Here is a 12,864-nt window from a genome sequence, read left to right on the forward strand (position 1 = left end):
ATACTTTCTCTATCAAACTCCAATATCATTTTTAACAACTTGACAACCTTGAAGCATCATTTCTTTTCATTTTTCTCCACCACACCCTTCAGGGGATTTCACAGAGAGGGACACAGGCAAAGGCAAAAGCTGAGAGAAGAAACTAGGACAAGCAGGAAGAGAGCAGACTGGATACACACTCTCCTAAAAAGCAGTTGACAGAGTTACAAAGCGACCTCATACCCTAACACATGCTCCCCAAACTGTTCACTTACATATTTTATTCTCTGACTGACTGAAATCCAGAGCAGAAAAGGGATTCAGAGTGTGGAATTTATACAAGGCATTACAGAGAAAGTCAGGCTCAGATATGGAGAAATACAAAGAACTTTTGATGCTATGTATCATTGGGAAGGAAACATTTTTAAGAGAAGCTTTTAGTTGATACTCTTGATTCAGTCTAACAGTTTTTGTGGTTCCTGTTCTGTTTGTGAGATTTAAGTTTTAACGTAGCTTATGCTTCTTCACATGAAGTAGATCTGTATGAAGAAAAATCTACTACATATACATAGTGATCACAACTCTCTAATAGTGAGTTTTTGGGAAACTTGTACAAGTCTCTATTAAAGGTCAGGAGGAGGAAGGAATAAATTGGATCACAAATCATGGGCTAATCTCTTACGCGCACCCCAGCACCCCCCACTCCATCCTTGTGGAAAGCTTGCTAACAAAGTAAGACAGTGGGGGCGGTCTTCAGTGAAGCATTACATTGCACGGTTTGCCTCAGATTAATCTATGACGGACAAGCTCCTGGACATGAGCAGAGGTAACGGGGGCCCGCTACTGTTTGATAAATGTTCATGACTGATCAGCATGAAGGCCACCATAGTCAATGTGGTTGCATGGATGCAGACACAAGTAAAATAAAGACACTCTCTTCACAGAGCAGAGGGTGGATCTTTGAGAAACACAGGCTTCAACATGGACAAATCCTCTGTTCCCCAAGGCTAGGACATACCTTGATTGCCATAGCTGGCATCAATTCCAGAGCCATCCCATGAGTCCACAGCACTGTCCACACTGGGCACAGTGGAGGAGTACATGTCGGCGAGCTTGCCTGGCTTCTGTGCTGGAGAGGGGTCCTCCTCCACATCTCCCAGGTCACTCAAGTGGCTGGGAATGGGGAATTTCTTGGGACTTGATGCTGACTGAGCTTTAAAGACAGGAAAGGAGTTTAAGTATGAGAGTAAATTTAAATAAAAAGATATTCAAACATTTGCTGGCTGGAGAGCCATTTCCCTAGAAATACACACATAGGAAAAGAAATGCACTGGAAATCCTTAATCGTGGCTCTTGACCCACTTACCATCTGTCTGTTTCTTAATTTTCAAGGTGACAGTCTCTCCCGCCATCTGTAACAAATGGATGGCTTCACTCAGGGGCTTCCCCTTCAAGCTGCTGCTGTTGATGGCTAGGATTCGGTCTCCTATGTGGATTGCGCCAGTTCTGAAACACCAAACGGTAATAAGAAAGGTAGAAATAATCCCTGCACGCTACTGAATATAAAGTCCCTGACATCCTTTATATATTCATAATAATAAAGACTGGGTGAAGGCCTCTAGAAGCCACTTCTAGCTTTCTCCTGGGCAATGTTACCAGATAATTGCATCTGTTGTGACTTACTTTTTAGTTCCAAATAAAATTAGAAAAATTGTTTTAATTAGTATTTAAAATGGACTTGTGTGCTTTTCCAATTCCAAGAAAGCTGAGTCATTTGGTAACTCTCTTAAAAATCCTGAGGACCAAATTATAATGTTGTATACCTGAAAGTTATACAATGTTATATACCAATTTTACCTCAATTAAAAAAAATCCCAAGGAAATAAATGATGTTGAACAATAAATGTAGCAATGTTTAGCATGGAGCGTTCCTTCTTTCTACAGATTTAAAATGTTGAACATAATCATTACCGCGGCTCATGGAAGGTGAGGCTCAGAGAGACGGGGACAGACACCAGACCCTGGTATGGCAGGGCCCCCCGTTGGTGATTCCAAGGATTGAAAAGTCTGAATTCAGGAATCAATTAGTGCTACAGGTGAATCCAGCTCTGCCACCTACCCGCTGTGTGACCTGGGCACCTTATTATTATTTTTTTTTATTAATGTTATGATAGATTACAACCTTGTGAGATTTCAGTTGTACATTTTTGTTAGTCATGTTGTGGGTACACCACTTCCCCCTCTGCTGGGCACCTTATTTTAACCTCTCTGGGTGTCGGTTTCCTCATCACTACAATGACATACTCATCTCACAGGGAAGCCCTGAGGACTAAAAAGGAAAACATATTTGAGTGAGGGGTCTAGCATGCTGCTTGAAATGTGGAAGAAGAAAATTAATTTAGTGATCAATAACCTAAAAAATCTTTGGCCTTTCCCCTTCTCTTCCCATCCTCACCCAACTGTGAACTAGCAGATTGCAATTTCTAATTCTAATGTTCGCCATTATCTATCTTTTCTGGAAGCTCTGGGTGGGAAGGAGTAGACTCCTAGTAGTCAAGCTCAGGGATGGTATAAAAACTCAGCTCTCTCCCCCTGACTGAAGGCTGTGGAGTGCAAATTGCAGGTGCCAGCTTCCTGTTGCCCTGGCTCACTTGAAATGCAAAGAGTGAAGGAGTTGGCCCAACGCACAGGGCTGCTGTGACGGAGGGCTCTGACCACAGCCTGCTTCCGGGGTGCTGGGCAGCAGCCACCAGGGCAACAGAAGTGACACTGGGTCATACAGGTTATGAGGGCTGCTTCACAAGGCCACCAGTGCATCTACTCTTGAGGAACTCTTTTCCCTGAAAAAAAATCACTTTATTCTTCAATACAGAATCTCTAGTTTAGGAAAGATCTATGTTGTAAGCCAGAGAACACTTGACCAGTAGGTTGCTGAAGCAGATCAATATGAGTCTTTTCTTGTTGTCTCCCTAACAGAGAAACCCAGGACAGGAGGACAGCTGAAGGATGCTGTATCATAGGGGTCTCTGTTAATAGCAGGATGTGAAATTCCAACAGCGTGGCCCTGTGTGAGCTGCCTCAGGGCCCTCATCTGACAGATGAAGATGCTGGATGAGCGGATTGCTAAGGTACCTTGCAGCTCCAAAATCTTGCAATGCTACATCTCTATGTTGCAAAGCACTGTCTCCAAGTGTCAGCAGGAACGATGGGTGTGCATCTTGAGCTGGGTTACCAGAGGAAAGACCTGGTTATAGGGCTTGGAATATGCCCTACAACATGTCTAAAAAGAAATGCAGTATAATGTGGGGAGGAGGGGTGTGTGTGCATCACTGCCAGAGGAACAAACGGGCATTCCAAGTTACAAGGTATTATTAAGATGGATCACTACACTCTGTTTCCTGACATCTTTGAGGACAAAGCCTGTGTCATCCTCTCCTGAAAACACGACTGCCAAGGCCAGTCCCTGTCAGGCAATAGGGGCTCAGTAAATATTTGCTGAATTGAATCGGACAAGCCTTTTAACCTCCCTGAACTTTAGTCTCCTCTTCTCAAAATGGACACAATATAAATCTACTTCCAGTCGACTGCGGTCAGTTTATACATTTCTGGAGACTAACATCAATGCTAAACGTGTGACACCTTTTACCGCCTGTAAGATGCCCCTCACAGTCAAGTGGGAGCTCTGCCTGAGAGTCCTCAAGCTGTACAATCAATCCTTTGTGCAGATTTGAAAAACAACAGATAACCAAGCAGCAGAAGGGAGAGTGTTTTTACGTGGCTGAGAGGAAGGAAACCCATCTCAGACACACATAATTGTACCAATTCCTTCAAATTTTACCTTTCAGCTAATCCCCCTTTAGTGAGGCTGGAAATGATTATAGGATCAAACGGCTCTTCAGTTCCTGAAATTGTGATGCCAAGGGGTCCCCCGTAGCGCTTAAGCTCCACGGTGTAAATAATTGCTCCAGAACTTTCTTGCTCATCTGCAATAAATGCCACGGAGTCATAATTGATTTCTTCAGAAAAAGCAAAGTAACAAGACACATATATTCATACATAAAATAAGAATTTCAAAACATCATCATCAAAGCATTATGTATCAGAAAATAATTATTTTGGGAAGTAGCATTTCCTTAGTGGGATATTAAAATCTAATACAGGGAGGTAGTTGTCATCAGTGTTGGTTCACCGGCTAATGACTTACGTTTTGACCCTGTAAGTGACCCACCCAGTTGGCCCTGTAGCCCCTCCACTGCATCCATGCCTAGCACAAGCTCGCTCAGCATTTGGTAAGCATGCCATAAATACCTGTGGAATGAACATGGCTGAGCAGGCAATATGGGAGGAGAGAGTCATGCAGGGACAAAGAGGTCGAGCCATGTAACTCTTACTTTCAGGCTTTACAAGCAAACTAACTTTCAACATAGAAAAGCTGATCTTACTCAGGGTTGGAGCAAACCAACATACACATGGTTAAATGGGGCTTAGAGAGATTGGCTGGGAAATCTAGAATCCCCTACATATCATTCCACTGATTGTGTCTTACAACGTGAATCCTATTGACGAACTCACGGATATGAAAGCAGAAGTTTGAGTGACAATCTCTTCTCTGCCCTGGAGATCAAAAGCCATATCATGTTTCAGAAAGTAGCATGTACCAGGCTGCCACACTGTCATGAACTAGTTTTCACTATTTAACATCAGTATGAAGGAAAACATTGTTACTGTGGTCTGCCTAGAGCATTGGCCTGACAGATGTCATGGGACACGTTCAACATGGCTGCGTTTCATGGCTGTCAAGGTTGCAAATATGAAGTCGTTTATTTCCTTATGACATGCTTAAAGCCTTTGAGCATTTCTTGTTTTATTCCTAGGGCCTGGGAGCTGGGAATGGTTAAGGAGCTGTTTCATTTCTCTACCTAAGGATACAATGAAATGGCCCAGTAGCTACTTTAACAAAACAGTCAGCTTTGCAGTCAGACTGTGTCATAGCAAGGCATTCATACAGTCACATTTCTGCAATGAGCAGCTGTTCATTTATGATATGAAACCCTAAAATAAGGAGGGAAAGAAAAGCTTGAATTAACAATTCAATTATGTGTGTGCAGTGAAGAGTTACAATGAATATAAAATAAAGGTCTATAGAGTAACGTAGGAAGCGACATCTCCTCTCACCAGCACTTACTTCACCTCCGGCCATAGATTGGGAGTTCTGGAATGTACCCATCACCTCCACTTCCTCAATGCTCTACTCTTTTTTAAAGATTGGCACCTGAGCTAACAGCTGCTGCCAATCTTCTTTTTTCCTTCTTCTTTTTCTCCCCCAAGCCCCCAGTACATAGTTGTATATTCTAGTTGTGAGTGCCTCTGGTTGTGTTATCTGGGACGCCACCTCAGCATGGTCTGATGAGTGGTGCCATGTCTGCGCTCAGGATCAGAATGGAAACCCTGGGCTGCCAAAGTGGAGCATGTGAACTTAACTACTTAACCTTGGGGCTGGCCCTTCCTCAATGCTATGCGCTTTTTTTTTTTTTGGAAGATTAGCCCTGAGCTAACATCTGTCACCAATCCTCCTCTTTTTTGCTGAGGAAGACTGGCCCTGAACTAAAATCCATGCCCATCTTCCTCTGCTTTCTATGTGGGATGCGTACCACAGCATGGCTTGCCAAGCGGTAAATAGGTCTGCACCTGGGATCTGAACCGGCGCACCCAAGGCTGCCAAAGCGGAACGTGCAAACTTAACTGCTGCGCCACCAGGCTGGCCCCTCGATGCTCTACTCTTAATATGCTCCAAACATAGAGAACTAAAGACCATCTACCACATGCTGCCATGTTTAGATCAACATTTTAGGGTATACATACCTAATCTAAAATCTAATTCAAAATCTAAAATCAAATTTATAAGGGCAGCTCCATGTCAAGCCTTCAATAGCTCTGTTTGATGGTTCACAAACTTCTTCCAGGTTTCGACTCAAATTGTGGTGAACAGGCTGTTGATAGTCTGCTAAGGAGCCTCTGAGAGAAGCACCACGAAACACAGGGAAATCAAAAAATGGAGGCAGAGGTCAAAAGTCTAAGTTTTCCTACACCATGATATATCATCACCCTTCAGAAGTGGCTTGACATAAATGAAGAGGGTATTTTTGGGTATCTTATATGTGCTTTGCAGCCTGCGCCACCAACTATATTCTGGATGAAAGTAGAGGAGAGTCATTTGGTTAGCAAACCCTGGCATAGTTCAATATTGTTACCACTGGGCACTCTGCTGGCCATTCAGTGTGGGTGTGTATGCAACCTTGTCAATGGGCACCAAGCTTTCTGGATTTGCCATCAGCTCTTTATGGGAGCTGTAGGAAATGACAGCGCCCAGCACTGGAGCCCAGGAACCTGTGGGAAATTACAGTTGGGACTTTAAGCCGGATGAAAACCACCACTGGTCCATGGGAAGCCGCACGTGCGTGCAGTCCTGCTCCCTGGGAGACGGGCAGAACCGGGTTCTGGTTAGCTCAGTCTTCAGGCAACCAGAGGGAGCGCCCTGTGTTACTTCTGGACAGTTCTGCACCTTGTATCACAAAGATGACAAACTAACACCAGAGATGGAGTAAATAGGTTCAGGACAGTCAGTTAAAGGTCATCTTATGTGGGGACAAATAGTGATGGAGATGCAAATCGAGAAGATGGTGGCGTCTTAACGAAGAAGGACATGTTCCTGAGACCACATTGGGATGGAAGCAGGAAGAGGGATGCTGTATTTAGATTGTGACAGAAATGGAAGATGATTTCTGATTTCTTCAACAAGTAAACTGTCAGAAATAAAAGCCATAAAGGGGAGATTTAAGAGACATTACAACCAAAAGTGATGAGTAGATTTTTTTGGGTCCTAATTCAAACCAACTGTTTTAAAATTATCTATCTGTCACCTATCTATCTACCTACCTATCCATTTATTTTTACGTGTATATGAAATCAGGGAAATGGGAACATTGAGTGAATATTTGATGATATTAAGAATTATTGCTCATATTTTAAATGTGATGATATTTAGTTACATAGTTTAGAGGTCTTTTAAAAGAGTATTGTTTAGGGATATGCTAATAATATTTACAAGATGGGATGATATGATGTCTGGAATTTCTTCAAAAGAATTCAGTGTGTGGGTGAGGTGGGGAAATTGGGGGGAATATAGATGAAGCAAGATCAATCATAAGTTAATAATCATTGATGCTAGGTGATGTATGATAGTTCATCACACCATTTTTCTCTATTTTTTAAAATACATTTGAAATTTTCATCCTAAAATTTTTTAAAAGAAAAAGATATTAATTCCCTTAGAAAACCCCACGTGGATGCCTCGAATAAATAGATATTTAATTAGTCTGGTTTCCTTACTTTCATAGATGATGGTGGTGGTGGCTGCCCGTACACTGTCTCATCCAGACCCGATGGCCCATCTGCCCACCAGGCAAGGTTCCCAGAGCATGCACTGCCCGTTGCTCTAGAGGAGGCCCCACCTCAGCTCTGCCCAGTTTTTCACAGCAACGGTTTCTTCCTAAATTGTTGTCCTGCCTGCGATCCAATCTTTGCCTCTTTCCCTCACATCTATTTTCACCAGTGCTGCCAACATATAATTCCTTCTCTTCCTGTTTAAAGCATAAATCTGAATACTTTACTCTCCTCCTTGAAGCTTCTCATTGATTGCCCCATTCAAGAAGGAAATCAACCCCTTTGCAAGAGCTGAGCTGCAGCCTCCATGTCGGCAGAGGCTCACACTGCCCTTTCCCATCACAATCCCTAACTTCTCTCCTCAATGAACCACCTGCAGTTTCTTAAAAAGCACTTTTCTAACATCTTTAACGGGGCACATGTTACTCCCTGTGCACACACATCTTTTCTCCCGTGGAGAATTTCTACTCTTACTTTGCAACTTGGCTCAGGTGCCTTGTGTTTCAGGAAGGCTTCCTGGCTCCTCAGTTGGGACTAGAGGCCTTTCTGAGAGACCGCACAGCTGCAGTGTATTCTTTTAATGTTTCTCAACTGCTTATTTTAATTCTTGTCCCCCTCCCCCCGCCGAGGAAAAAAATTAAATTAAATTTAAATTCTCCCTTACAAAATAAATTAAATACAAAGGAAGAAGACTCAGTTGGGGAGGGTAATGTCATATCTAAGATTCTTTGCTGCCCGAGAACCAATTTTTGCCCCCATCGAGAATGCATGTTCTAGTGTAGACTTTTCACTGTATGTTTTGTCTCTCTACTTGTCTCCTTCATTAGAGAGGAACACCTTGAAAACAAAGATTTTTATCTTCTTATCCCCAGGGTCTAGAACTGTCTGGCCCCAAGGAAAAGTCAGTAAATGCCTGAACAAATGAGCCAAAGGATGAATGGATCTCAGCTTGCAGCCGCTGGTTCCCAGGGGAGAGATCTCTAGGAGCGCTCGTGAGTCACGCTCCCTGCTGCTCCGAGGTCTACCTTCCTTCTCCTAGGTGATGCAGACCCAACCTGGCTCATTCAAAGTGTGAGAAGAAGACCTGGGCTGCCGTTGTGGGGACCAGCGGACCCGGAGTGCCCTCCTTCCACAGTTCCCAGAGCGTTGGCGTGGCTTCAGGCTGCACTTCCAACTCCATCTGCCTTCTCGGGCTCTTGCCCAACTGGCAGCTGTAAGGCCTGCAGCTTTGGAGGGGGTGATAACTGCCATTTAGGCTCAGACCGTTTTGGAGGTGGAAGCATTCCAAGACACTCTCTCCTTGGGGCTGCTCCAGCTTAGAAAGGAGCAACTGGAGTATTTAACCAGAACAGAAACTTTCTGAGAAGGAAAAATGTAGGCTCACCAGCAAGTTTCAAAGTGAGCCTACACAGATGTTAATGATATTATAAGCAGCTTTTATATCACAACAGAAGGTTTACAACTATTAGTGAAAGACATGAAAGGGGGCCAGCCTACTTGTTTGTTCTGCTCGCTCTAGTTAAGAAAATTAATGGGACCATGCAACAGATGTAAAATTGCAGCATTACTTATCTGCAATGTTATTTTCGGGCTTCTTGAGTGCCGCCTGTTTAACAAAATGAACACTATCTGGCTTGAATCCATAAAGGCAGCTGCTTCTACGACCAAACAGGGGGCTGGGACCAGGGAGAGAGCCTTTGGAGTGCATAAATGTAGAGGTCAATCAAAGTTCACTCCAACTAAAAGTAATGGAGTTTATTTCAGAGTGTGGCTACAGCCCTCGGAGTTGAACAGGCCTGAGAAAATAAACCATTTAGAACAACACCCACTATGGCTTCCTTACTGTTGTGTGGTCATCTTACTTGGCCATATCAAAACCATGTAGCAACAGAGTTCCAGGGAGTTGTTGAGTCTTTAAGAGCAGAATTTAAATTTCTTTATGTAAGTGATCATTTATAAGTCTCCAAGCCAGGTTGCTTCTCAAAGTGTGGTGCTGGGGCCAGTAACTTCATCATCTGAGAACATGCTAGACGTACAAATTCTCAGCTCCAGCCCAGACCTGCAGGAGTCAGAAACTCTGGGCAGGCGCCGACCTCATCATCTGTGTTTAACAAGCACTCTGGGCGATTGTGATGCCCACTCGAGTTCGAGAACCATTACTTTGAGAGATCAAGCATGAAAATAGAGAAGAGTACTTTTTAAAAAAATCTCTCATAGGTTCTTCTTGGAGCCAGCCTCTTGCCAAAACAACCCTGCCACTGCTCCAGCACAGCCAGGATCACGGCTGCCGGTGACGGAGCGTCTCTGCTGCTTCCATCTAGTTTCAGGGGAAAAAAGCAGCTGCAGATTACTTAGCTGGCTTAACAGCGATGGACTGAAAAAAATACGAAAGCCCAAATCTTTGAAGGGCAGATTTAACTGGTACTAAGGCTATATTTGCATAAGACTTTATTTGGAAACGAGTAAAGGCAATTTGCTTCAGATGGAATAAGTTGCAGCCTGGAGATGTTTCTCTATGCAGATCAGAGCCCATGAAGGTAAAATACTCAATTTATGGTCTCTAAAAACACCCCATGTATTAGAAGTGAGGTGCTCTTAATCGAGAGAGCAATCATTAGCAGCTGCGTATCTGATTGGTGCAAAGGCAGTAATACCAAGCAGGCTCTTGGAAATCATTTGGGACAGATTTGGAAGCCTCCACCTCTTTCTTCCCACAGCTCCCCCCAAATTCTCTACTGTTTCACATCTGGGCTCCTTCTCAGACCTCCAACTCTCGCCTCTTCATTTACATTGGATCTAGATGCAATAGAGGCGAAACAACAGATTTTATTTCAACTGGGTCATCCGCATCTTTGGGGCCTGGGGATTGGGTAGCAGCCTTGTCCTGGAGCCTTGGACCCAGGCGAGAACCATTCGGCTCCTGTAGATTTATGTTCTGTGGTTATGAGGGATGACAAAGGCAAAAGCTCCTGCAGGCAGAGTGTTCTCTGAATATAGAGGAGGGGATCCTGACAGTCCCAGGGTTCCAAAGATTGGGCTGTCACAAAATAAAGCTAAAATTGATTTAAAAAAACATCCTAATAACGGCTGTTGATCGTTAGCATTCATTGGGCTTTACTAGGTGCCGAACATTATGGCTGAGTGCTTAAATATATTACCTCCTTTGTCCTTAAAACAGCCACGCAGAGTAGGCATTAAGTGGACATTTATAGATGAGGAAACCGATGCTCAGAGCAGTTAATTTTCCAAGTTTGCCAGCTGGTCAGCTGTGAGGCCAGTCTAGTGTTCTTGGTCGTTTCATTCGACTGCCTCCCCCAGCCTGGGCTAGAAAGGGCGTAGATTCAGACTCTCTGGAACGCCTCGCTCAATACTTCAGTAAACGACTGCAGCCAGTGGTCACTGACCAAATACTGTGGCCTCACTCCCTGCTCTAAGTCTTTTAATGGCTCCCCATTAGTTTCTGGCATAAAGTTCAAATTTCTTAACATGGTAGAAGGACCATAACGATCTGGCTCCAGGAAGCTTTGGCGGCTCACCTCCTACTGAGTCCTACACGTACTTTATGCTTCAGCTCCGTCTGCGCCGGGGACTGCCATGCTCTCTGATCCCCTGCATTGGCTCATCCTCTTCCTCTGGTTAATTCTCAGACCACCACCCAGACACCTTCAAGATCAAGGTTGTTAGAAGCATCTCCTGAGCTCCCCAGGCTCCAAGGGATGCCTTACATTATCTTAACCCTTTGTGTGTACACCTAGAACATTAATCATATTGTGAATTATTGATTTTCTTCTGTTCTCCCATAAGGTGGTGACTAATTTAAGGGGAGGGATTGTGTCTTTTTTAATCTAAGAACTGGCAGTCATTTGCACAGTACCTGGCACCTTGTAGACACTTAATGAATGCTGATGGCCTGTCTGAATGAACAAGACTTCAACATCGTTTGAGAGCAGTCCTACCATCTCCTTGGGTAAGGAACAAGGCAGAGCGTGAAATCAATGCAGCCAGTGCATTAACATGCTTACATTTTGAAGCAACATCTGATAAATCCGATTGCAGTACCACTAGCTTAGGCAACCAAGTTATGTCAAGTATGGTAATAAACTTTCTGTAACTGATGAGAGAACCAAGGACGGAGAGGAGCAGACAGTTAAGGAAAGAACTGGAAGACTCCTGGAGTACAGGAAGTCCAATATTAGTATGAGCAATATTTCAGGGAGTAGAGAATATACATTGAATTTTACCATTCTAAAATATTGAGACAAATAATGGCAACAATTCAAAGCATCAGCTTAATTTCAGATTAAGCACAGTATCGAACTTCCAGAATCACTGACTGTTGTAATGATTAATGCTTATTTTCCACTCATTTATATCTTGATGAAGAAGCAGAAAAAATGTGGGGAAAGGTATCTCAGGATGTAATAATAAAAGGAGTCCCCATCTATTTAATGCTGACTGTGCTGGTAAATCTCTCTCTCATTTTACAACAGCTCCCAGAGGTGGGTATTAATGTGTGCATGTTACTGAAAATGGAGCTGGACCTCAGACAGGTTAAATAACTTGCCTGAACTCGTGCAGCCCAAATGTGGTAGAGCTGGACTTCAAACTCAGGCCTGATTTTAAAGTGCCTACTCTTTATGGCCACATAGTCTGCCTTGGACTAATCTGTAACCAGGTTTTACACTGCAAAGAATTATTCCCCCTTGCTTTGCTCTGAAGAAAAAAGAATTCAGTTATTTAAATTATATATATATTCTCATGAAGGAAGAGGATACTGGAATCACTCAAATTCTTCCAAATCAATGATCCAATGATAATTCTCATATAGTGGTCTGTTATAAAAACATGTCTGACTGAGTATGTATTTTACCACACCAATTTGAGAAAATCTGCTTGGGGTAAATATGTCTCTCACACGTATATTTACGGTCTTAGTTTGGGTAGGTGCGTGGTTTTCAATGGAAGGATTTTGGATTGTAAAAATAAGACCTCTTAAAAATTAAAAAAATACTTACTAAGCATGATAATTGCCATAATACTAGGCATAGGGATTGTAGGGGAAAGGTATAAAGGGACAAAATTGAGCCGAAGGAAAGAAGCATCTGAAAGAGAGCTCTGGCTCTTCAAGAGCTCAGCTGTTGTTTCTGAAACTCCTCCTAACGTGTCTGCACAGCTGGCTTCCGAACTGGGAGCATCGCCAACCGTGAGCACCATACATATTCATCTCTGGCTTGGCTTTTTCACTCTGCAAGGAAGGTAGCTGAGATCTGCTTAGCTTGGCAAATCATGCAAAAGGGGTTTCTCCACAGGGCTTTGCTTCCTCACTAGGACAGATCCCAGACTGATGCTGAAGGCTTTATCCTTCTTTTGAAATAAATTCCCAAAAGAAAGTGCAATTGTAGCATGCTTGTAAGGAGACAAATGCAAATGTTGGTAAAGAAA

General features: G+C 43.3%; 1 protein-coding gene across 33 annotated transcripts in view; it reads right to left on the minus strand.

Moving 5' to 3' along the window:
• GRIP1 (glutamate receptor interacting protein 1) overlaps positions 1–12,864 on the minus strand; it is a 598,510-nt gene that overhangs the window by 32,614 nt on the left and 553,032 nt on the right. For all 33 annotated transcript variants that reach the window (XM_070271875.1, XM_070271871.1, XM_070271868.1 and 30 more), the window contains 3 exons: positions 3,818–3,962; positions 1,346–1,485; positions 998–1,192 (listed from right to left, as the gene is read on the minus strand). In XM_070271875.1, the coding sequence (XP_070127976.1) occupies positions 998–1,192; positions 1,346–1,485; positions 3,818–3,962 (480 nt within the window). The remainder of the gene's footprint in view (positions 1–997; positions 1,193–1,345; positions 1,486–3,817; positions 3,963–12,864) is intronic.

Source organism: Equus caballus, chromosome 6 (assembly GCF_041296265.1).
Source record: "Equus caballus isolate H_3958 breed thoroughbred chromosome 6, TB-T2T, whole genome shotgun sequence".
Classification (NCBI taxonomy): domain Eukaryota; kingdom Metazoa; phylum Chordata; class Mammalia; order Perissodactyla; family Equidae; genus Equus; species Equus caballus.